We start from the raw sequence: 25,874 nt of genomic DNA on the forward strand, positions 1-25,874 counted from the left end.
GTGCTATATAAATGCTAGTTATTATTTTTACATTAGCTTAAAAAGGTATGGAAAAATTATGATCTTTGTCCAGAGAGTGTTGGTTTTTAACCTGCAGTTCATGAACTTGTTTCTTAAAAAATGTTTTAATGGTTATATTTCAGTGCTTTGCTTTGTAATCTTATGTATTTTATTTTACATATTCAAAACATTATCTGAGAAGGGGTCTGTAGACTTTACTAGACTGCCAGAGGGATCCGTTATTCAGAAAAAGTTATGAATCCCTGCTATAGACAAAGTACCCATAAAAATTAGGGTATAGACCAATGAAATATTTAAGTATTTTCTTCTGACAGCTCCTGTTGTACTAGTTAATAAAATGTTTAGTTATTTAGGTGAACTATACTTAAAACTATAAATATAAAAAAGAAAATTATTCAGAATCTAACATCAAATTGATCTGTTATTTTGTTGTTTGTAATCTAAAACAGACAAAATGAGAAGAAAAGAAAGTAAATGAACAGATAACTAGAGTGCAATAGTAGATTTAGAATAAAAATAGTATGTAATCATAGGATTTTAAAGCTGGAAGGAACCTTGAAGATAACCATTGAGGGGATGAAGAAAAAATATACAAAGAGGTTAAATCACTTTGACAAGGGCCCACTGACAAGGCTGGCCAAGCCAGGATTCAAAACCTGGGGCCTACAGCTCCAAATCTAATAATTGCTTTCTTCTTTAAATCACTAAGGTCACAGTTAGAAACTATCATAGTCAGGATTTGAACCTAGGTCTTCTGACACCAGATCCATTGCTCTTTACACTGTATGGTATTAGTATTGTGTGTTTTTATTATACAAAAGATCATGCTTAGAAGTGGAAAGGTATAGTACCTGCAGTCATTTTATTAGGAAAAGATTTGCAAGGAACCTATGTTCCTTGAACATAGATGCTTAATAAGGAGATGGGGATGGAAATGAGAAAACGGTCAATTCCAGGGTGCAAAATGTGAAATTAGACTTTTCCTGCATTTTCCTCATCTATCCTTTTCACCAAATTCTCATGAAACCCCTATTATTCCTTGGAGGTTTACTTGCAGCATTTTTCTTTTGTTTCTCAGATCATCCCTTATTCCTGGTGAGTGACTTTCACAGTCATGCTAAGGGCTAAAATTGGGCTTCTTTTGTTCCCTCCGTATCACCTGAAGCACCTAAAAGAGTCCAAGTTTCTGAGGTATACATGTCAACGCCTTCTTCATCAGCAGCTCCCCCTACATCCAGAGTGGGTTGCCTTGGCTAAAAAGCAGCTGAAAGGCAAGAACCCAGAAGATTTGATATGGAAAACCCCAGAAGGAATATCCATAAAGCCCTTGTATTCTAGCAAGGATACCGAGGAATTACCTGCAGAATTACCAGGAATGAAACCATTTACTCGTGGGCCATATCCCACCATGTATACCTTCAGACCGTGGACCATCCGCCAATATGCTGGCTTTAGCACTGTGGAAGAAAGCAATAAATTTTATAAGGACAACATCAAGGGTAAGATATTTTTGCCTTCCAGTACTTAGTCAAACAGATCAAATGGAGAAAGGCCTGGATTTTGGGGGACTTGAGAAATGTATTTATAACTGGAGTTAGGGTAATTTTATATAGAATGGCTATATTCAAGCTTTAAAGGCAAAAAAAATCGCCCAAACCAAAACTTTGTCGTTGTTCAGTCATGTCCCACTCTTAATGACCCCATTTGGGTTTTCCTTGGTACAGATATAGGACTGGTTTGTCATTTCCTTCTCCAGCTCATTTTACAGATGAGGGACTGAGGCAAAAAGGGTTGAGTGACTTGCCTAGGGTCACATATCTAAGCAAGTGTCTGAGGCAGGATTTGAAATCACAAAGATGAGTCTTCCCGAATCCAGCCCTGGTGCTCTATCCACTTGTGCGGCCTACCTGCCTATAATAAATAGTAAAAAAAAAAAGCAACAAAAAAACCAACAAACATTTAAATGAAAATCAACACGAAGTGTATTGGGTAGAATAGGAAAATAAAATATAAACAAAATATAGAGACAATACTACCTAAATTAATTTACTTAGTGCCATACCAAACTACCAAAGGATTATTTTGTAGAGCTATTACTTTATAGAATTGGAAAAAAAATTACAAAATTCATCTGGAGGAATGAAAAGGTCAGGAATATCAAGGGAATCATTTAAAATAAATGGGAAAGAAGTGGCCTTAGCAGTACCATATCTCAGAATATATTAGAAAGATGTAATCTTCAAAACAATTTGCTACTAGATAAGAAGTGAAGAGGTTGATAAGGAGAACAGATCATTTTATAGAATATGCTGAAGCAAATGAGCACAATAATCTAGTGTTTCATAAATCCACACATTCCAGCTGTTGGGACTATAACTCATTCAATAAGAACTATTTGGAAAACTGGAAAATTGTCGGCAGAAACTAGGTGTAGACGAACATCTTACATAGTGTATACCAACATAAGCTCAAAATGGGTACATGATTTAGACATTAAAGATGACACCACTAGCAAGTTAGTGGAGCATGGAAGAAATTACCTGTGAGATCTATGGATAGGGAAAGAGTTCTTGACCAGATGAGACTGGAAGACTCACTGGAGGTAAAACAAATAATTTTGATTACATGAAATTCAAAAGTTTTTTCCACAAACAAAACAAATGCACCAAAAATTAGAGGCAGGAAACTGGGGGAAATTTTTTTCAACAAGTTTTTCTGCTAAAGATCTCATTTCTAACATGTATATATGGGGAGTCAAATAAAGAAGAATAAGCTCCATGCCCCATTTGATAAATGGTCAAAGGTTATGAAAAAGCTGTTTTCAGAGGAAGACATGCAATCTTTCAGTAGCCATAAGAAAAAATGATCTAAATCACTAATAATTAGAAAAATGGAAATTAGAACAACACTAAAGTACTACCTCACATCCATTAAGTTGGCTAAGATGACAAGAATGGAAATTGACATGCCAGAGGAGATGTGGAAAAACAGATACATTAATGCACTCTTGGTGGAGCTGTGAGCTAGTCCAATCATTCTGGAGATCAGTTTGGAACTATGCCCCAAAAACTATTAAACTGTGCATACCTTTTGACCCATTGATTTTGTAGTTAAGTCCATACCCTAAAGAGAGTGGACCCACATTTGGGCTAAAACTCAGTATTAAGACTACTCAGTATTGTGCATAAAGTTAAAATTACTGATTTAGCAAATTTGATTATTTAGTGTCCCTTGGTCATTTTAATTCTTTTCTTAGTTATAGTAGATTATAAGCAGTGACAGCTGACAGGGAGGAAACAAAAGAGTCACTAACTAAAAAAGTGTAATATTTTAGGGACATTTTATATGGGGACAAATGACCCTAGCATGGTAATTTAAATTTGTAGTGATGACCTTGAGTCCTAAGAGTTAATTTACATTCAGTATACTCTAAAGAGTCAGAAAACTGAAATTCATTTTTAATATATTTCCATTAAAATTATCAAAATATAAAAAGTTTTGATGCTTTAAAGGCTGTTATCCAAAAAATTCACTTATATGTAACATCTCATTCTTTGTTGATAATTGGATAAATAAAGTGTTGCACTGGAATTATTTAGTTCATTCTGTGTCATAATGAAGTGTGGTGCCCAATGTAAGCATGTTTAGAGAACTGCTCAGTATCTTAGAAAATGAGATATCTTTAGTAAACTTAAGTTGTTTTGATGTTCATAAATATTAAATTAATCTGTAAACCATGACAGTGTAAGCTTTTGTGAGGTTAATTAGCTGATTTCCCTGTATTTTGATTAAAAATAATGTTTTATTTTAGAACAGCCCTCTCAGATTCTAATATTCTTTGCTTTTTACACTTAGCTGGTCAACAGGGATTATCAGTTGCCTTTGATCTTGCAACCCATCGAGGATATGATTCAGATAATCCACGAGTCTTTGGTGATGTTGGAATGGCTGGAGTTGCCATTGACACTGTTGAAGACACCAAAATTCTTTTTGATGGAATTCCTTTAGAAAAAATGTCAGTTTCTATGACAATGAATGGAGCAGTTATTCCAGTTCTTGCAACATTTATCGTAACTGGGGAAGAACAAGGAGTACCTAAAGAAAAACTAACTGGTACAATCCAGAATGACATATTAAAGGAGTTCATGGTCAGAAATACTTACATTTTTCCTCCAGAGCCATCCATGAGGATAATTGCAGACATCTTCCAATATACAGCACAGGTATCCTTTGTTTTGCTTTACTTAGCAAAATTTACAGCTATATCCATCTTAAAAGCTTATAGGTGTAATTTCAAATTTGTAAGTAGATAAATTAGTAATTGAATATTTATACTATAGTAGTCACTTAAAAAAGAAAATAATTTCCTGCAGTGTTACTTTAATAAGTTTTGTTCTTTTGAAGAATAATTCAAAATATAAAAATGCAGTTTGTATACTTTTTAGGGACAGACTGATTTTGTAATGACAAAAAATGTTACAGTAATTAATAGTAAAAATTAACAAAGTATTCGATACAGACAAAACTAGATTATTTTTTTCTCTGTTCATGTATCACAAGTGCTATATCGAGATTTTCTGAAATTTAAAATTTAAAATTATTGAACCAATTGACGTTTATCAAGTTATCTTTGTATGTTTTCCCCTACACTAACCAGATTTGAAGTGCCTTGAGGGCAAAGACAGTATTTTAATTTCATCACTCACATTGAAAGCTTTAATGTGGCATAGCATATTAGTTCCAATAGATCTTCTTAGTAACCTAAAATCTGAATTTTGATTTCTTAGAATCAGTAGCAAGTTTTGTTGTAATATTTTGAGAAAGTGGATACATTTATACAAATAAACCATATTGAAAATGGATTAATTTCAACAACTTGTAAAAAATCATTGGTAGGGTCTAGAAGAATGTCATACAATGTGGCAGTTAAGGAAATGCTATTAATTTTGTAGAGAGAAGTTTCAGTTGAGTAATTTAAGGTCAGAACATAGCTTGCAAAATGTTGAGAAATGAGAATAGAGGATGTGGAAGTAATGAGAGTAGAAAGCTTTTTCTTGATGTTTAGCTCAAAAAAGAGAGGAGACAGGATGATAGCTTAAAGAGATAGTATGGCCGTAGTGAGTTTGTTTATTTTTTTTAAGGATGGAGGACACCTGGGTATATTTGCAGGCAACAGGAAATGAACCAGTATATAAGGTGAGAATGGAGATTAGAACCAGGGGAAGAAGGAATGGTTGTGAGAGCTGTCTATAAAAGTTAATTTTTAATATTTCTATCAGTCTTCATCCTTTTATGGGAAGAGTCCTAATTTTATTATTTTGATTTCATATAGATAAGCCCTTCCGTTCCTTTCTTCCTTTATGATTTTGTTATTCCTCATAGTTTTAGGGAAGAATGAATGAGATGATCTGTGCAAAATACTTTGCAAAGATTTGAAGGGTTGGAATGGGGATTTGATTTCACCTGTGTGGGGAGTTATTAGTAAAGAAAGAAAGCTAAACTCCCTCTCCCAGTGCAGATTTGTGCCTACTTTATATTTCTAGGCTTAGAGAGTAGTCGAGGTTACTGGGTACCCTTTTGGTCTTTCTTGAGCTGTTACCTTTTTTTGAGTTGTTGTGACCTGAAAATTCCCTTAGTATTCTGGGTGATATTTGTACCATAGCCTTGTACCAGTGTAGAGTCATGTTTTATCTTTTTTCATTGCACTTCTAGATGATACCCCAAATTTTATAAACCTTTTTTAAAAAATCTAGTAGCATATGTGTTTATGTCTATTTCTTTACTACCCACTCAATTCTTAACCCTTTGTGCTTTTCTTCACCCTTCCCAATCCACTCTACCAAACTATTCTAGCACGTACGAAGAGGCTGCCCAGTGCAAGGGAAAGGCAGCATGTCGTAGTGTAGAGAGGACTGGACTGGAGTCAGGGTCAGTCTGCCAGCACCGGGCCAGGGAATTGAATCATTTCTATTTAAATTATCTTAGGAAGATTCTAAAGTTCACTTGACCAGATAACATACCAGACACTGAGGTCATTTCTCAAGCTGAACTGCCAAGCACTCATACTCTACTGCAGAAAGCGCAGTTCTGATGGTCTGGCCATGTTGTTTCAATGCCAAATGTATGTTTGTCTAAAAGACTATTTTATGGAGAACTCACACAAGGCAGGTACACATACGGAGATCAGGAGATGCAATGCAAGGACACTGTCAAGGTCTCTGAAGAAATTTGGTATCAGTTATGAGACATGGGAGACATTGATTCAGGACAATCCAGCATGGCCTACCTGCATCAAAGAAGACACTATGAGCAAAGCACAGTTGTGATAGCTCAAAAGAAATGTGAGATGCTCAAATTTAGAGACATCATCCCAAATGTTCATACAGACTATTTATATCCAATCTGTGGTAGAACCTTCTGATCTTGTATTGATCTGATCAGCAACAGTTGGGCACACTGTACATTGACCTAAACTTTGGTATGTCATTTTGGTGCTTTCTGAATATGAAGAATAACAATAAAACATAAGAGTAATCGAATTCAGCTCATTACCTGATACATAAATTCCCTGTCAGTATCCCTGATGTGTAATCAGTCATCCAGCCCTGCTTGTACACTTTCAGTGTTAGGAGTTCTTTATGTAGTTAGCTGTGTTTCAGTTTTAGGAAGCCCTTTCTTAGATTGAGCCAAAATCTGATTCTCTGAAGTTAGCAACAACAACAGTAATTATTGTTCCTTCTACGTTCTCAAAGGAAGACCAATGACATCAGGAGGGTGCTGTCTTGACTTGCAACTGAATTGGATTTAAGAGAGACAGAGCTGTGCAAAGTCATCAGCCCCACTTTCTCCTCCAGAGTCATTGCAGTCCAGGAACAAGACATAGATCAGGGTGACTGGTGATGGCTCAGAATGCAGTGGGAGACCTTGGCCTTTTTATGCTAATGTCTTTCCTAGGTCTTAGTTTGAGGCAACCTCCATTCGGTAGTTAAAGGCTAGGTAAGAATTGAGGTAAAAGATGGTCTGCTTTGTCTTCACAAAAGAATCAGTCAGGGAGGGGAAGACCCTCAGAGTTTTTACAATAATGGTAATAATATAATAGTAAACATTTATATTGTGCTTTAAAGTTTGCAAAGCTTTTTACATATGTTATCTGATTTTATTCATTCAGCAGTTCTATGAAATAGGTGGTATACTTATTTTTAGAGATGAGGAAATTGGAGGTGAGAAACATTGTGACTTGCCAAGATTCACAGAGTCTGAGTCAGAATTTGAACTTGGGTCTTCAAAGTCTATTACATCCTCTACTATACCACCTAGCTGCCTCAATTTATGCTCTTTAGTCAAAGTTCTGCTTTTTTGAGTCACATGGCCAATCCATATTCCCTGTGTCAGCCATTCACATATTTGAAGATAACAATCATATCTTCCCCTGAGTCTTAAGTTCTCTAGAGTAGTATACATTCCCAGTTTCTTTAACCCTTCTTCATATACTATCCATTTAGTAATTCAGTAAGCATTTATTAAATGGTAGGCACTGAGATGTAAAACAAAAAATGAGATAATCCCTGCTTTCAAAGAGTTTACATTCATTTTGGAGGGGGAAAATCTATAAGAATTATATATATGAAGTCAGTGCAAAGTAATTTCTAGGGGGAAGACAATTTGTTGTTCATTCGTTTTCAGTCATGTCCAAATCTGTGTGACCCCATTTGGAGTTTTCTTGGCAAAGATACTGAAGTGGTTTGCCATTTCCTTCTGCAGGGGAAGATAATATTAAGGGGAAATAATCTTCTTATAAGAGGTACTTACTTGAGATGGAATTTGAAGATCATAACTCTATGAAGGAAAGTTGAGTAGGGAAATATATCCCAAGCATGGGAGGCAGCTTGTGCATAGTCATGGAGAGAGGAAATGGACTATTATGTATGAGAAATGTAAAGACACTGGTGTTTCTTGAGCATGGAAATAACATAGTCAGATGTTTGCTTTAGGAATACTGATTTGCTAGCTGTTTGGAGGATGGATTGGAGAGGGGAGAGACTCAACACCAGAATACCAGTTAGAAAGCTATGTTAAAGCTTGCTTAAAGACAATAAAAAGCTAAACTTAGAGTGATGGCTTCGAGAGTGGAGAGAAGGAATAGAGTGAGATAAATTACGGAAATAGAATCAACTAGACCTAGCAGCTGATTGGACTTGAAGGAGAGTGAAGAGTTCAGAATAACTCTAAGGTTGCAAACCAGGGTAATAAAGGATGGTAGTACCTTCAACAAAAATAGGGAGGTTAAGAGGGGCAAAGATGATAGGACATGACTACAGGTTTCCTCACCACCCTTTCCTCCTCCTTCGATATACACTCCAACTTGTTAATGTGTCTCTTAAAATTGAACATAATTGAACACAATATAAATAGTATAGAGTACAGTGGTAGTATTATTTTCTTTTTTCCTAGCACTATACTATGAATGTAACTTAAGCTCAGATAGCTAGCTCATTCACCTTAAAGTTTTATTACCTTTTTTGACAGTCACTTCATTTCGAATCATTAATTGTTGATTTAAAATTTTTTTATATAGCATATGCCAAAGTTTAATTCAATTTCCATTAGTGGATACCATATGCAAGAAGCAGGAGCTGATGCCATTCTGGAATTAGCATATACTATAGCTGATGGTTTAGAATACTGCAGAACTGGACTCCAAGCTGGCCTTACCATTGATGAATTTGCACCAAGGTGAGTGAAACTCATATAAGATCTATCTAGCATTTGTAAAATGATTGAAAAATTTTTAAAAAGTGATAGAGAATATGTTAGCATTTAGCAAAATAAATGATGAATTAAATATGTATAAACCTCAAATTAGATTGTTTACTGTCTTTTCTTAGTGATTACACAGAAGTCAGCTAATGAAATTTGGAATAAAAATTTAGTTTATAGTTGTCTATCATTTATATTTAAATATTAATTGAAGAAAACATCTAAAGCTTATGTATGAGCACAATTATATTTTAAGAGGAGCTGTCATTTTAGAACTTTAGAAGCTTTAATAATTTAAAATGAGATGGAATGTTGAAAGCAAATTTGCTTCCTTTTTAAAAAAAACATGCTAATACTTTTATTCAACTACAAAAATGTTCTGTTTTGTTATTTTGCTTTTTGATGAGGTAATCAGGGTTAAGTGACTTGCTTAGGGTCACTAAAAATGTTATTTTATCCACCTACCTAATAGTGTGTAGACCATTAAATGTGAAACAATAATAGCAGGATAGTGACTCGTTCCCAGAGCATTTCTGTTTGAATCTGATTGAAAAAGATGAAAAAGGTGAGATAATATTTATTATAATAACAATGTATAAAATATATGTAACACAGAATAATAATTGAATAAAAGTCTACTCTGTTTAGTTTATAATGTTTTCTGTAAGTGGCAGATTAAGGATTTATTTTAGTGCATTAATATTTCTGCCATATTTAAAAGTATCTTAGTAATGTTGCATGAATTTCTTAAAATGTTATGCTATATGGATATTGTTGTCTTTCTACTTTCTGAACCACTCAGCCAGGGCATTAGCATGGAGCAGGAGAAAGAGTGTTGAACTTGAAGTCAGCAAAAACCTGGGTTCAGATCCTATCTTTGTCACATACTGGCTCGCTGACTGTGGAAAAGTCAGTTGATTTCTAATCACAGGTAGTTTTTAGGAATATCAATTGCAGGTATATAAACAGTATAAAGAGCAAATGTTCTCTGCATTATTAAAGGAATATTGTTTATTGGGAGTTCCCTACAGGAATTACATTGTGGGTCTAGCACAAAAATAAAGGTGATGATGATGATGATAATAATAATAATAATAATAATAATAATAATAATAATAAAAGCTGGTGCTTATGTAGCACTTTGATGCTTTCAAAGTGCTTTAGAGATATTGTGTCATTTAGCAAATTTACTTTCTATCATGTGCTATTATTTTTGCATTTCTTAATGTGTAAATTGACTTGTGAATGTCATTTTGTTTATAAAAATTAGTGTAGAATCATTGTACTTGGTTGCAGGACACTTCAAAAATACGCTGTAATGAATCTATTAGTGAAATGTTATGAAAAATACATTTATATTTAGTTTTCTGTGACATATAAAATAAATTAGTGGTTCATTGATACCAGGTAATACAGATTTATCAAGGAAACAAATTGTTGTCCAGGAATAGTACCAACGGTTTTTCACCTTTTAATATGTGTTTATGCCTCTTGTTATGTGCTGTATGTTAAATGAACTAAAGAAGTTACATGTGTCAAATTTTGTAAGGTGAATTATACTTTGGCTGTATGAGAGAATTTACTATTTAACAGGAACCTATTATAAAGAGGAGATGGCGTTTATAATGCCAGTAATCAACTCTTTTTTTAAAAAAAGTGTGTAAGTTGGCATTTTTAGGTATTAGGCTGAAAATAAGTCAAATTTTCTTTTATTTACTTTATGTTAACTAATTTGAATTTAAAAAATTAGATTTTGTTTTTTATTATTAGAATATTCTAATACATGTAGGATAACCATTTTTTTTCATTGTATGCCATCCTATATAAGTAAATTTTGGTACATTTGTTATTCTTGCAGATTATCTTTCTTCTGGGGAATTGGAATGAATTTTTATATGGAAATAGCAAAAATGAGAGCAGGGAGACGACTCTGGGCACACTTAATAGAAAAAATATTTAAACCCCAAAACTCTAAATCTCTTCTTCTGCGAGCACATTGTCAGACTTCAGGCTGGTCACTTACTGAGCAGGTTGTGTGTTTTTTAATTTTATTTAAAAAATCTTTTAATGTATATCATATTGATAAAAACATAAGGTTTTTTTTGGGGGGCAATTCATCGTTTTATCTGACACTTAAAAAACTAGTTCTTTATTATTTCCTTTTAAAAATAATTTTTGTTTATCTTGCCTTTAATTTTTGAAACAACTTTCATATTTGTTTGGAGATTGATAATTTGTTATTCTGCTTATTTTAAATGCAACCTCTGAATTCATTAGTCTCCTTTCAGCATAAATATTCATGTATATAGATTTCCTACTGGAATTGCTTCATTTCACGTATTCCATTATATTGTCTCATTATTTTAGTATAATTTTTTTATTCTTTGACCTACTCATTATTTAAGATGCTTTTATTTTTTTGTCTCCATCTTTTATTTGTGTTTATTATAATTTGTATTGCTATGCTGTGGTGTATAAAGGATATGTCCAGCAGCATTTCTGCCTTCTTTTATGAATTCTTTGTATTTTAGCACATGATCATTTTTTGCATAAGTCCAGTAGACCCTGGGACTTATTCTTTAACATTTATTCATAAGGCTCCCTAGGTCTAGTAGATCTAGTTTTCCTAACATTGTGCTCAGGTTTGTAATTTGTTCTAGGTTTTTTTTGTTGTTGAAGAATTGTTCATTCTGTATGTGGATCATTAAGTTTTTGTAGAATTAATGTCTTATTATTTAGGTGCTGTTTTTTATTTTCCAAGAATTTGGTTGCTATGCCGTGTGTGTGTGTGTGTGTGTGTGTGTGTGTGTGTGTGTTAAAGCAGATTTTTTTTAATGTACTTGTGATTTCATCAAAGCACCTAGTGAAGAGTTTCCCTTCCTAATGCATATTGGCACCATCTCTGCCACAGATAGTCTTAGAAACTTGCCTGGAGTGCTGAGAGGTTAAGTACCTTGCCACACACCACGTATGTGTCAGAGGCAAGACTCCCTGATTCTGTAGCCAGTGAAGACGCTACCCATTAAGACACCCTGCCTCTCTGTTGAGTTCTGACATTATCTATACAATTTCCATGTTTGACTAACTTTCATTTGTGGTGCCTGCTTTCTGGAAATGTTATTCCTTTCTCTACCTCATCTCTATCCCTCTTGCAGTTTTACAGACGATCTACTTCTTTGTGTCTATTCTCCTTTAAAAGATTTCTTCCCTCAAATGACAAGCCCTTTATAAAATAATCCTTATACCAAGTGTGTTTTAAAAGCTAATTTAAACTTATCATAGCTTTATAGCCTATTATCATTGTAATCATCTTTTAATTTGTTATTCTAACTTCTTAAGTGCTAAATTGTAAAATCCTTAAAAAATAACCCCTCCACTCCACTAAACCAAAGAAGAGTTGCATGATGTTTCCAAAGAGCAGAAAGAAAAGGAAAAGGCATGAGTCTTCTCCTACTTGCTTCTAACAAATCTCCATCAGTGTAGTTTTATGAAAATTTTCATATTTCTTCTCCTACTTAATTCCTACCAAATTAATCTGATTGGTGGAAAATCTAGGATAGGAAAGAGGCAATGCGGGAAAATACAGTGGGTTGATTCAATTCAAATAAACAGTTATTTAAACTGTGGAAGGTACTGCAAATACAGAAACTGAAATAGTGCATGCAAGGAACTTAACGTTCTGACTGGGACACCCAAATACACACAAAATAAGTGAATACAAAATATAGACCAAGTACTTTCTAGGTGGAGAGAGCTTTAACATTCAGGAAGGGAGGGAATAAAGAAGAGATTAGGAAGGTGTTCTGATTGTAGCCAGACCTCTTGAAAGAAACTGGAGGTTCTGTGTGGCAGAGGTGATCGAGGGGAAACAACTATGTAGAGGCATACAAGTGGGAAAGGAAGTAGCATGTCAGGAGAGCCAGGCAAATTTGATTGGAACAGAGAATACATGAAAGGACGTAATATGAAATAAGACTGGAAATGGAGGAAGGAGGCACTGTGGAATGCTTTAAATGCCAGGCTGAGGATCTTGCATTTTATCCAAGGAGCAGTGCAGAGCTATTGAAGGGATGTTTTTATTATTTTTTATTTTTTTTGAGTGGGAAGTAATATTAATAAGATCCTAGGAATATTTGTTAGGAGGGTTTTTGCAGTAATCCAGGAAAGAGGTTGAGTGCCTGATCTAGGCTCCTGACTGTATGTATTGTGGAGGTGGAATTGCTAATTTTGTAACTGATTGGATATGGGTATTGAAAGAGAGTGAAGTGTTGAGGATGACACTGGGGTTGTGGATCTGGGTGATTGGAAGGATGGTAACACTCGTAGCAAAAATAGGAACGTTTGTGTGAGGGATGGGTTTGGGAGAAATTATCACTTCCATTTTGGATGTTTTGAGTTTGAGGTGCCTGCAGAAATAGCCAGTAGGGACTTGGTAATATGGGAATGGAATTCAGGAAGGAAACGAAGTTATAATATGTAGTTTTGGGAGTTGTGTATAGAGGTAAATCCTAGGTCATAGAGTCTGTGATATTTCGGTATTTTATAAGCTAGTCAAAGATTTAGGGTGCTGTATTTTAATACATAAATGCAAGTAGGAATCCCTAAGTGTAACATTTAGATAGGTAAAATTAAATTCAGTATGATTCAGAATTCTTTGAAAATAACAATATGGGGGCAGCTAGGTGGCACAGTGCCCTGAAGTCAGGAGGACCTGACTTCAAATCCAGCCTCAGACCAAGCACTTGACACACTTACCAGCTGTGTGACCCTGGTCAAGTCACTTAACCCCAATTGCCTAAAAAAAAAAATAACAATATGATTGCATGTCACCAAGATTAAAAATAGATTATGGGTAATATATTTTGCCTGTTCGGGGAACATAAAAGTCAGAAATCTAACACACACACATATACACACTGTCACACTCATAATATATATTTAATCCAGAAATAATAGTCATTAGTTATATAATTACTTTATTTTATTATATAATGTTAGTTCATAAACTGTAATTTAAATGTTTTTATGGTACAGTTCAGTTGTGTCTGGCAGTTGTGACCGCATTTGGGATTTTCTTGGCAAAAATACAGGAGTGGTTTGCTATTTCCTTCTCTAGCTCATTTTTGCAGGTGAAGAACTGAGGCAAACGAGGTTAAGTGACTTGCCCAGTATTGCATAGCTAGTAAGTGTCTGAGGCCAGATTTGAACTTAGAAAGATGAGTGTTCCTGATACCAAGCCCAGTTGCTCTAGCAATTGAGCCACCTAGCTGCCCAAGGCTTTATATTATAAACCTTAAATACCTCACTGATTTCTAATCAAAATATAGTCTACTTTGCATAGTGTTTTACAATTTCCAAAGGGCTTTCTTTATGTATGTTATGTCATTTGAGCCTCAAAAAGCAGTGTCATTCTAGGTAAATGGGAGCAGTTGAAGTAATTGATCCTCAAGATTGTTTGCTTTTCCAAATTTTTTGCCAGACCAGGAAAAAAACAAAACAAAACTGAGAACTTTTGTTCTAGGAGGCTACTTAAACTTGTGTTTTTTTACTCTTTAGTTTGTATCAAGCATTCAGTATATTGCATTTTATCATCTTCATGAGTGAAATGTGCTCCTTCTTGTGGTTGACAGCAATAAGCTGGCCAGTTCTTTGATGATTCCTCTTGAATGAGGTAACGTGTCACTAATATAAAGTTATGATCAAGAAGCATTAAAATAAATATGACCTAATTATATCAATGTCATTGAAAGTTATCTAAACTTTTATCATACAGTTATACAAAGAACAGTTTTTTAAAAATACATAAATAGGAACAGTTTAGGAACTTTCATCTTTTGGTCTAACTGATTGAATTTCAGTCCATTTAGATAGGTTTCCCTAGGCTGAACTCTTCTACTCTGCCTGCTTTACATGATATAGAGCCATGCTGGATTTAGAGCCTAGAAGATTAGAGTTCAAATCCAGCCTCAGACACTTTTTAGCTTTGTGACCATGAGCAAGTCACTTAAATGCCATCTGCCCCAGTTTCCCCATCTGTAAAATGGGGAAAAAATTTAGAAAAGATTGTTGTGAATATAAATAGGTGATATTTATAAAGCACTTTGTAAGCCTTAAAGTGTTATTTAAATGATATTTTTATTGTTCAAAATGGGATTTAATAAATGTGAAGTAGCAAAAATATAAAGCATATGTAAGGGAGGATCTCAGTATTCTTTCTCTGACATTGAGACCCTCTTGGAAGGAAACTTGGGATTCTTTGAAGTGTAGGTGATGTGGGAATATATTCCAGACATGGAGAAAAGGATGCCTGACAGGACAGAAGTGGGAGATGGAACATTATGTTTGTGAGTGTTGTGTTGCAGAAATTCAATGCTAGAAAAGACTGGTAGCTGTTAACTGAGTTTTTTCATCTGTAGTAAGAGGCAGTTGACTGGATCCCATAGAGATTATCTACTTCATTCATGTTTATACAATGAATTGGTAACAAAGTCAGGACTTTATCACTATTTTCTGGCTCTTGATTTATAGCAGTCTTCAGTTTAATTTAATAAACATAAATTTGGTGCTATTGTACGTCTATTGATATGGTAGGCATATGTTTCTCGACTTGAAGAATTGATAATTTATTTGGAGTGATAATATAAACAAATATTGAACAACCAGAAACATTGCTAAGTCTGTACACAAACATATATTAATGAAATCTGTCTGTATAAATTAAATTTACATTTATGGAAGTGATAAGATAATAAATTAGAAGTGTAGGCTATTAATTATAATCCTGCTGCTTCTACTGATTAGTCTTTGACCTGAGGTTAATTCCTTGTGACTGAGAATGAATGTTCACTCTGTGCTTCATCATATCACAGCTGAAACATAAGCACAAAAGCAGTAAATGGAATAGTGTATTGTCTATTTAAAGATTTTTTTAAAAATTTCTTTAGGATCCTTACAATAATATTATTCGTACTACAGTAGAAGCAATGGCAGCAGTATTTGGAGGGACTCAGTCCTTGCATACAAATTCATTTGATGAAGCCTTAGGTTTGCCAACAGTGAAAAGTGCTCGAATTGCGAGAAACACCCAGATCATAATTCAAGAAGAATCTGGGATTCCCAAAGTAGCTGATCCATGGGGAGGTTCATATATGATGGAATCTCTCACAAATGAAGTCTATAATGCTGCTTTGAAGGTAAGTTTCTTCTTGGTTTTGTTACTTTGTAATAATTTTGAATATATGAGAGATGAATTCTCCAACTTTGATCATACACGCTTCTAAACTGAAATAAAGTAGTAAAAAAATTATTAGAATTGCTGTTGTGTATCTAAAAGAGTAAATTGTATTTTCCTTCAGTGAATATTTGTGTAGTTATTTGCCATGTCATTTTGACTGTTTTTGTTGCTGCAAAAGTCAGTTTTCAGTAAATGTGCTCTTCCCAGACAATATTTTCCCTTAAAAATATTTAAGCAAAACTGAGAAATACAGTGATTCCTAGTGACAATACATACCACTTTCTACTTTTTTTTAGTTTACTGATTCTTAAAGGATATTTGCTTTAGTTTTAATAATAGGAACTTAATATTTACTCTTGTACTCAACTTGAGTTTTAATGTCTTTTAGTATAATATTGTTTTACGTTTTTGTAATCATTGTGTCCTCTTGTTCTTTTGGTTTCATTTCCTTTGTCTTGAATTAATTCATATAACACTTCCTAAGTCTACCTGAATTCTTCATATCCATCGTTTCTTATGGTACAATCATGTTTCATTATATTCATAAGCTACTTGCAAGCTGGTCTGAGCATATTTTCTAGCAGACTGCTTTCCTTTTCTCTCAGGGTGCTCTTAGGTTTATTGAATAGCAAATTATATTAAAATATCAGGGACTTTTAATCTTAAAATTTCTATCAAGCTTTATTCTCATCCCCCCACCCCATTTTATGAATTAGAAAGGAGCAAGAACCTTTTTCACTTTCTCCTAGTCTTTCTTATTCTTCACTAAGTCCATAGATTAAAGTTGACCAGAGCACATTTCTTGAAGTGTTGTTCTTTGGAGGAAGTTATATTGAATGATCTTAAAATAATACGATCTGAATTGGAAGGAGTGAACTTCAGTGATCTAGTCAGCCCCTTTCTTAATACATGAATCTACAATATACTTGACAAGTGGTCATCCATCTAGTGTGTATTTGAAGAATTTCATTGTCAGGCAATACGTTACGTCCTAAGAATGCTTATTCCATTTTTTAAATAACTCTAATTATTAAGGGGGGTCTTCCTTATGTTGAGTTAGAATTTAACTGTACATGTGATTTCTGGGGTTAAATGTAGTTTAATTTGACATTTTATATTTTCCTGGCATATTCTCTGCTGACTTTGAAAACAATTCTTAAAGATAAGTTATAATAAATAATGTCTTTGGTATTATCTTGAGCTGTTTCACAGTATTTGTATTTTAAAAATTGTAATCAACCAGTTTTATTGTCTTAGGGTAATAAAGATCAGAGAGTTAAAAAGTATCAGTGTACTTATTTTAAAATTTGGCTAGTTATCTTCAAGGATTCTGTGTTATATTAGTATGCTGTAAATAATGTTTTTGGTATTATCTTGAGCTGTTTACACTATTTGTAATTCAAAAGTTATAATCATTCAGTTTCATTGTCTTTTAGGGTAAAAAAGATCGGAAAATTAAAAAAGCATTGCAGCACTTATTTTAAAATTTGGCTACTTATCTTCAAGGATTCTGTGTTATATTAGTATGCCAGTAGCCCAGTATCTTGTGCATTAACATGTTCAATAAATATTTCTTAAAGGACATGTTTTTTTTTCTATTTTAAAAAAATTAATAATTGGTTACAATGCAGGCTTTTAAGTTAAAAGAATTTTAAACCTTAATTTCAGGAGCCAACTTTCAAATGATTTGATAATATATGTAAAGTTAAGTGATTTGGCCAGTATGCCCCAAATATGAGTGATTTTTAAAATGATAACAAGTGTCCTCTCATAAGAGATTATTAGGGCTGAAAATGTAAAAGTGGAGAAAATGACAACCCTTTGCAAACAAAACAAAACTTAAAATATTTGATGAATGTTGACTATAAAATAGTTATATTACTTTATATCACTAAATGTCCTAATTATATTGCTGCCCTTACAGCTTATTAATGAAATTGAAGAAGTGGGTGGAATGGCCAAAGCTGTAGCTGAAGGAATCCCTAAACTTCGAATTGAAGAGTGTGCTGCTCGGAGACAAGCCAGGATAGATTCTGGTATAATGAAATGGAAAAATTTATATCTAGAGTCTTTTCTTGTCTTCTATGGAGAATGTGTCTGCTAGTTTTGCATTCGGATACAGGATCCTCTGTTCTTTGCACATGTCAGATGCACTATTATTATTGTCTTTGATTTGATTTGATTTGTTTTTTATTGGTCTTGATATATTCTTTATCCTCCACTGAATCCTTCCTCAGAAGAAAGAAGAACAGTTAAGCAAAAGTGACTGACAAAACTGTAGTTGGATTTGCCACAGTGCTCTTCCAGTGTAGCAGTTATAGAGGACGGTATGTAGTTTTGTGAGGAGAGGGAAGTATGTTTCATCATTTGTTCTTTAGAACCAAGATTAACCATTTCAATTAACCTGAGTTTTGGGTTCCTTTTAGAACTATTTTTATTTACATTATTTGGGCATCATGTATATTGTTCCCATGATTGTAGGTGAAAAGTTCTGTACTCCATGGTTTTAGCCAGTGTTTTAACAGATGCAGTTTATTAATACACAAGTATTCTTGCTTGGAGGGAGATACAGATGGATAGTTTCTAGCTACTTGCAATTCCCCTGAATGTAAGTAATTTTCTACTTATGTTTTTTAGTAACTGTGAGACAAAAGACAAATTCCTGGAGCAAGAGTAAAACAAAAGTATAAAATTTGGGTTTAGCAAATTTTGATTTATCAAACAGAAAAATAGAAATGTCAATATTGGTGCAACCTTGTAGAAATATTTTCCTGAAATCATTTCCTGTTTCTTTACTCTCTCTAAAAGTGGCCCTCTTAATCTGGTCAAAAGTAGAAAAGGAGACTCTCTTCTTTCACTTTAAGCAAAAGTATTTCCACTCTTTTGGTCAGATCCAAGGTAATTAAAAAAAAAAACAACAAAGGATTGCTTTTCTTGATATGGTTCCTTACAAACTAAGGGACGCTGCATTTGACTATTTGGAATGCCCTTGTGGTGGGAAGTCTCATCACCAGCAGTGCCTCCCCCTCCTCCTTTCTCTCCTTCCTTTCCCCCTTTCCTGGCTTCAACTGTCCCAGAATGTATCAGAGATGCTTGACTGCTCACAACACTTGGATGGGATGTGAGTCACTATGTCTGTTCCTTCTGGTGAGATGGAGAACTACCAGGCTTTCACCATTTGCTCAGCCCCTGCACGCTAAGGTCCTTAAATATCTTATTTCTATGCACTTTAGACTCTTAGAACCATTATTTGGCCTGTGAAGTGGGTACTGGACCCATGGGCCTTCCCATCCACCCAGAGCCAAACTGTTAGATGTAGGCCTTTTAGAAGCTGAACTTGTTTTAGTGGGTTATCTATTTCTCCCATTTAAAATGTGAGCTTCTCAAGAACAGAGTCTTGCCTTTTCTGTTTATGCCCTCTACGCTTAATACAGTGCTTAATATATGGGTTTTTTTTTAAATTTAAATAAGTTTGTATTGATTTCTTTTGGTTGTTTTTTTTTTGGTTTACATTAGCAGTTTGCTCCCTGTATCCCTCTCCTTACTCTCCCATAGAACCATGTCATATATTATACTATAAAATAGTATTTTTCAAAGACAAACAAGAAAAAGTAGAGGGAAAAATCATTATAATAGATGAATATATAAAAAGTCTGAAAATATGTACACTGTACAATACTTGTATGCATCCCACTTCTTCAGAGAGGTGAGTGAATGTTTTTAAATAAATAATTTATTCAGCAAAGGGATATTCATTTTATTTAATCTTACTTTCATGAAATTAGACTCCTTCCTTGAACTTGATTAGGTTTTATAATAAAAAAGAATAAAAAAGACATAATAAAAACTATATCTTTGATTTAATTGAGCCCAAATACTACTAAACCAGTTGTACTAAGAGTAGGGCATCCATCTATAAAAAATATTTCCGTTTCTATGCCCATTATAATCATATAAATTGACAATTAGCACATGTTGACAGGACAATTTACAGTATTTTTATTTGTGGAAGTAATTTTGGGATTATAGATTTAGAGCTGCAAGGAGCATTACAGGCTGCTTTGTGCCTTTATACTCTTCATTATGTCTAGAATGTCTTTTCTTCCTTTCTTACTTTTTGAACTCTTTACTCATCATGAAAAACCTGGTTCAAATGTCCTCATCCCAACTTTAGTTAGTGATTACCATCCCCCTCAGTCCTCATGTAGCACTTCTTTTTTGGTAATTCTTCAGTGCACTTATCATATAATGTTGCATATTATAGTTTGTATGTTTGTTTGTCATCCTTTCCTAAATTGTTTATTGTGGGGATTGTGTCTTATCTAAAGTTCCTACTTTCTCTATTGCCTAACTATACGATGTTATGCATATGTTATGTATAACATAATAAATGTTAGAGGAATCTGAATGAGCTTGAAGTGAATTAGAAAGATAATAATAAAGCTCTATGACTGCTTCATCCTTTACACATGAGTTGACTATCACTTAGTCCCTGGACTTATTCACCTTAGTAACTGATAGTCTCCCTGTGGCCAAAGAATAAAAGTTCTAAGGATTTCTAAATATAAGCTTGAGGCAAGACTTTGGGAAATAGTGAAAGATAGAAGGTCCTGGTATGCTGTAATTGGTGAGGTCACATAGAGTCAGACACGACTGAACAACAACAACAGCAACAACACCAACAGGAAATTTGATGTCTTCCATTTTATTTGTATATTAATTTCTTTTGGTTATTTTCTTCTTTCATTCTTCAGGAAAACTTGTATGAAATCCTAAAATAAATTATAAATAATTGTTCCTTTGAAGTAAATTCTAAATAATCATTAAGCTTTATAGAGACTATAACAAATGCCTTGCACCATGATAAAGATATACATGTAACATACATGAAAACTCATTAACTTGGTTTTTTAAAGTATTCAGAGCAGGGATTCGTTTCTGTTTTTGTTGTTTGTTTGTTTTTTGTTCTTACTTGCCAACACTGAAATCAATGGAGATATTTGAAGCAGCATCAAATAGTGGATAGAATACTGGACTTGGAGTCATGAAAACCTGGATTCAGGCCTCCCCCCTGATAGGTGCTCTCTGACTGAATGACCATAGGCAACTCACTTAACTTTTCTGAGCCTTAGTTTCTTCATCTGTTAAGTGGGCTAAAGGATCTACTTAGCAATTTTGTTGTGAAGCTCACATAATAAAGGTGAACTATTTGAAGAGCTTAAAAGACTATTTAAATGTCATGTGGTTTATTTACAAGTTTTAAAATAAATGTGGCATTTAAAAAAGTTTGAGAGATAATTTCTGGGTAATTTAATCGTTTTATTAATAATACTAGCATTTTAATAAAAGGATGTTTATTTGGCCATCTTTCTCAGACCAATAGACAATCAAGGCGGTGGGCAGTTTATAAGTCGTTCAGAGTAAGTGTTCCCCAGGGTGATAACCCTAATTGGTTAATAATTAATGGGAGAACAAATATTATAATTCGGGGTTGGACCTGAACTTTGATTAAGTTATCTACTTCTTAAGTTAACCCCAGTCTTGGGCCATCTATTCAAAGAATTTATGCCCTACCCAAGTCTGAGCAGAGGACAATGGCTAGCCTACCTGTCTAGGATGTGAACAAGAAAATTAGTTCAATCTCATTATCAGCAATATCCTTCAAGAGACTGAACTTTTCAAATCAGGACTTTAGGAAAAAAAGGTGGGGGTGGGGGTGAAGAGGGACTCTGGATCTCCCTAAATCATTGGTTATTAATAATCATTTCTCTCATAAACAAACCACTTAGTTGCCCCAAATCTTTTAATTTATCTTCTCCCACACTAGTGATGTTTCCTTTACAACTGGGATGAAATAAATGAGGTAGATTAATTGTTCTAGTTACTAGGATTCTTGGTTTAAGGTGGAGTTACGAGGCCAACCCTCGAACTTGGACAACCAGTGTAGAACTGTTTATGGCCTAACATATGCCCATTTTCATGATGCTGCTGTTGAGACTTTTTAGTATTTAGCAAGTTTTAAATGTTCCACAAAAGACCCAAAGTTCATTAAAATCTATTTTTCTGTCCTTAACACTGGCTCTGCTGTCAGATGAGCTGAGTTTAAATCCCACCTTTAGCATTTATTATCTGCATAACTTTTGACAAGTTGCTTAACCTTCCTGAGCCCCAGTTTCCTTATTTGTAAAATGAGAGGGTGAACTAGATGTCCTGTAGAGTAATTTCCAGCTCTAGAAATATGAACCTATGATTCTAATAGCAATTATTTGAGAAAATAGGAATATTATTGTGCATTTTTTTGTTCTTTGCCTGGTACCTTTAAAAAAATAGGTGAGATTTTTTTTTCCTTTTTACTCTCTATCTCGAGTTTAGATTTTTGAAAACTGATTTCTGTATTAATGTGTTTATTAATGTGTTTAACTTCGAAAGGAAACTGCCTGCTACCTAGAACTTTATTCTTTAATTTAAAAAATGCATTTCAATGAAAGTTAAAGAATTATAGAAAACCTCAAGCAAGCATATAATCTAATAATGTTGTGATTTCCCAGCTATTTATGAACATTGTCTACATTTTTCCTTTTGGAAATGAATAGGATCTGAAGTAATTGTTGGTGTAAATAAGTACCAGTTAGAAAAAGAAGAGCCTGTTGAGGTTCTTTCCATTGATAACACTTCAGTTCGTAACAAGCAAATTGAGAAAATTAAAAAGGTAGGTCTACTTTCTGAAATTATTAACTTAAATTATATGCTGTTGTCACAAATAAATTGTCACCACAGATTTTCATTATATAAGAACTCACTATATATTATAATTATTTATGTACTTTGAGATTTTAGAAATATACAATACTTTATAGCTCAGGTTTTGCCCCTGAGCCAACTTGAACCTATTTAATCTCTTATATTATTTTTATTTTGTTCATATATTAATCCGTTAATAAGCTGTGGTTCACAAATGTGCCTTGTTGTTTTTTTTTTTCAATCTTAACTAGAATGCTAGGGGTTGTCTTTAACCCCAAATTCTGATAAAGATATGTAAGATTACATTAAATATAAAATCTATAAAAGCATTATCTTTCATTGACATGATCCTAAATCCCTGAATCCCCTTCATACTCCCTTCTTACCCTCAGAAATATACCCTAGGTTTAGTTGGTTTGGGCTTTTGCTTTTTGCTCAGTTAGGAGAACCAAGTCTTCCTCTTACCCAATTCCTTTTTCCTATTCAGTTTCCCCATGATGATTCAAAATGTTTGACCCTTTGCCCCCAGTTAAAATCAGACTGTGATGTAATTTAGAAAGACATCAATGAGATATGTTTTTAAAAAATAAAATAAGATTAGGATATTAGACATGATGATCTTTAAGATCTTTTCATCTTTTAAGTCCTATGATCCTATGAATATATTGCTGTTTGCATGATTCATTGATTTCCTTTTGCTCTTGGAAATAATATTTTTCTTATTTTATGGTGTATTTTTACTTATATTAAACATTTCCCAATTACATTTTTTAATTATTTAAATTTAAAAAAATTTTTTGGTTCTGAATTTTCTCCCCACCTGCAGTCCCTCCCCTACCCATTGAAAGAGCAAGAAATGAGAAATCCGTTATACATATGTCATGCAAAACTTATTTCCACAGTAGCCATTTTGTGAAAGGAAGAAGCAAAAGCAAGAAAAATAAAAGAAAAGAAAATGTGCTTCAGTCTGCACTTAGAGTTCATCAGTTTTCTGTCTGGAGGTTGACAGTATTTATCATCATGAGTCCTTTGGAATTGTTGTGAACCACCGTATTGATCAGACTAGCAAAGTCAGAAATGATGTTAAAATTTTCAACTAATTATAGGCTATTTTCATCTATAATATAAACTGGTTTTTGAACTGAGAATACTCATTCACAACTTTACAGTATTTTAGTTGTCAGGTTTTTTTTGTTTTGTTTTTATGTTTTTTTTGTTGTTGTTGTTTTGGTGAGACAGTTTGGGTTAAGTGACTTGCCCAGGGTCACACAGCTAGTAAGTATCATGTATCTGAGGTTGGATTTGAACTCAGGTCCTCCTGACTCCAAGGCCAGAGCTCTATCCACTGTGCCATCTAGCTGCCCCCTTTTCTTTTTTTGTTTTTGTTTTGTTTTTAAAAATACAGTTAGGTAAGCTTTTTTTCCTCCCATTTTGATATGGGAACCAGATAATTGTAACCAACTACCAACTCACTGTCAATGATTATAATGGGACTTTGATCTTGACTTAAGGTTTAGTTGCTGAAGGAAATGAATAGTTGAGTCTCTATACTAGTTTAATCCAAGGTATTTGCAGATGTAAGCTTTCACATGAGGTGACCGGCATGTAATTTAATGTATTTCAGGGATAATGATGTCATAAAACAGTTGTTTAAAAATAATTGATAGGATTGAATTTAGTCCCAGCATATAAATGCCTTAAATCCTTCCTCTAAACTTTTTGCTTTTTTCCTTCCCAAAACTGTTTTTAACTTTCTTTATCATAGCTTTTAAATTTGGCATGTAAGGTTTCTGCAGATGACATAATGAAAATAACCATTTTCTTGGAAAACTTAGGAAAAGCTAAATTTCTGTTCGTCTCTTCATGTGGTATATGTGTTTCCTAATAATTGACTCTATCTGTGTGTATGTTTCCATTCAGTATAAAGTAAGCTCTTTGAAGGAAGGTCCTTCCTCTTTTATATTTACGTCCTTAATGCCCAGAATAACCCTTTCACATAACAGAGACTTGTTTAGTGCTTCATCAATGAAGATACTAAATAGCAATGTGTCTTTCTCAGGATAACACAGCTGCTAATTGTTAGAGTAAGGATTCAAGCATAAACCTCTTGATTCTAATGTTATATACTACCCTACAACAAATTACTTCTCTGAAATAATTATCAAAATATTAAATAAACTTTTAAACAATTGATACAAGAAGATATCCTATGGAAATAAGAATGTCTTACAGGTGCTGAAGCTTGGGAGACAAAAGTGTGGTCCAAATAACTTTATTCAGCTAAGATGCTAGCAGAGCAGAGCATGGTGTGGAACATCATCTTGACATATTAGAGGAGGAGTTGTCCTTGAAACTGTAAAAAGAAGTTCTGAGCTCTTAAGCTTTGACTTATTTTTAATTTAAAAGCAGTATATCTTTTTTTTTTTAATATCACCTTCATTTCCAAATATCTTTTTCCTACCTCCTGGCCTAAAAATCCGTCTATTCTTGTAACATAGAACAAAGAAGAAAAACACTTCAGTTAAAGTTCAGTTCAGTTTAGTCGAAACTAAACAACATATTGACCCACTCTAATAGGTTATGGCCATAGTTCACCACCTATGCAAAGAAGGAAGAAATGTATGTTTTTTTCTTCCTGTTTTCTGAGCTAAACTTTATCTTTATATTACTCTGTGCAGTGTTCACATTGTGCTTTTTGTTGTTTCCGTTTTCCTTGTAGTCATGTATATTATTTTCCTGTTTCTGCATACCTCACTTTGCATCCATTCCTGTCAGCCTTCCCAGGGATCTGTGAATTCCTTATATTCTTTGTTTCTTTCAGTACAATAATATTTCATTACATTCAGTCCCACAGTTTGCTAATCCATTCTCTGATTGATGGGCATATGCTTTGCTACCACTTCTTTGCTCTCACAAAAAGTGCTTCTGTAGGCATTTTGGTGAATATGCGATTGTCTTTTACTTCCTCAAGATATATCATATGCCAAAGAGTATGGACATTTTAGTCACTTTTTAAAAATCATAATTTTAAATTGTTTTTTAGACGTTTTGGGACAAATTCACAGCTTTTCCAGTGTTGTATTAATTTGCTTCTCTTCCCATAGATCATCCCAACATTGAC

The 25,874-nt window shown here is 33.7% G+C and overlaps 1 protein-coding gene across 1 annotated transcript in view; it reads left to right on the forward strand.

Annotated features, from left to right (window-relative positions):
• The window catches only part of MMUT (methylmalonyl-CoA mutase), a 39,091-nt gene that overhangs the window by 2,142 nt on the left and 11,075 nt on the right, over positions 1-25,874 (forward strand). The window contains exons 2-8 of the mRNA XM_020993865.2: positions 1,100-1,520; positions 3,877-4,244; positions 8,597-8,754; positions 10,637-10,808; positions 15,723-15,971; positions 17,937-18,048; positions 22,606-22,721. Of these exons, the coding sequence (XP_020849524.1) occupies positions 1,136-1,520; positions 3,877-4,244; positions 8,597-8,754; positions 10,637-10,808; positions 15,723-15,971; positions 17,937-18,048; positions 22,606-22,721 (1,560 nt within the window). The 5' untranslated portion in view covers positions 1,100-1,135. The remainder of the gene's footprint in view (positions 1-1,099; positions 1,521-3,876; positions 4,245-8,596; positions 8,755-10,636; positions 10,809-15,722; positions 15,972-17,936; positions 18,049-22,605; positions 22,722-25,874) is intronic.

The sequence above is a fragment of the Phascolarctos cinereus genome, unplaced genomic scaffold (genome assembly GCF_003287225.1).
Source record: "Phascolarctos cinereus isolate Bilbo 61053 unplaced genomic scaffold, phaCin_HiC Scaffold_5;HRSCAF=322, whole genome shotgun sequence".
NCBI lineage: Eukaryota > Metazoa > Chordata > Mammalia > Diprotodontia > Phascolarctidae > Phascolarctos > Phascolarctos cinereus.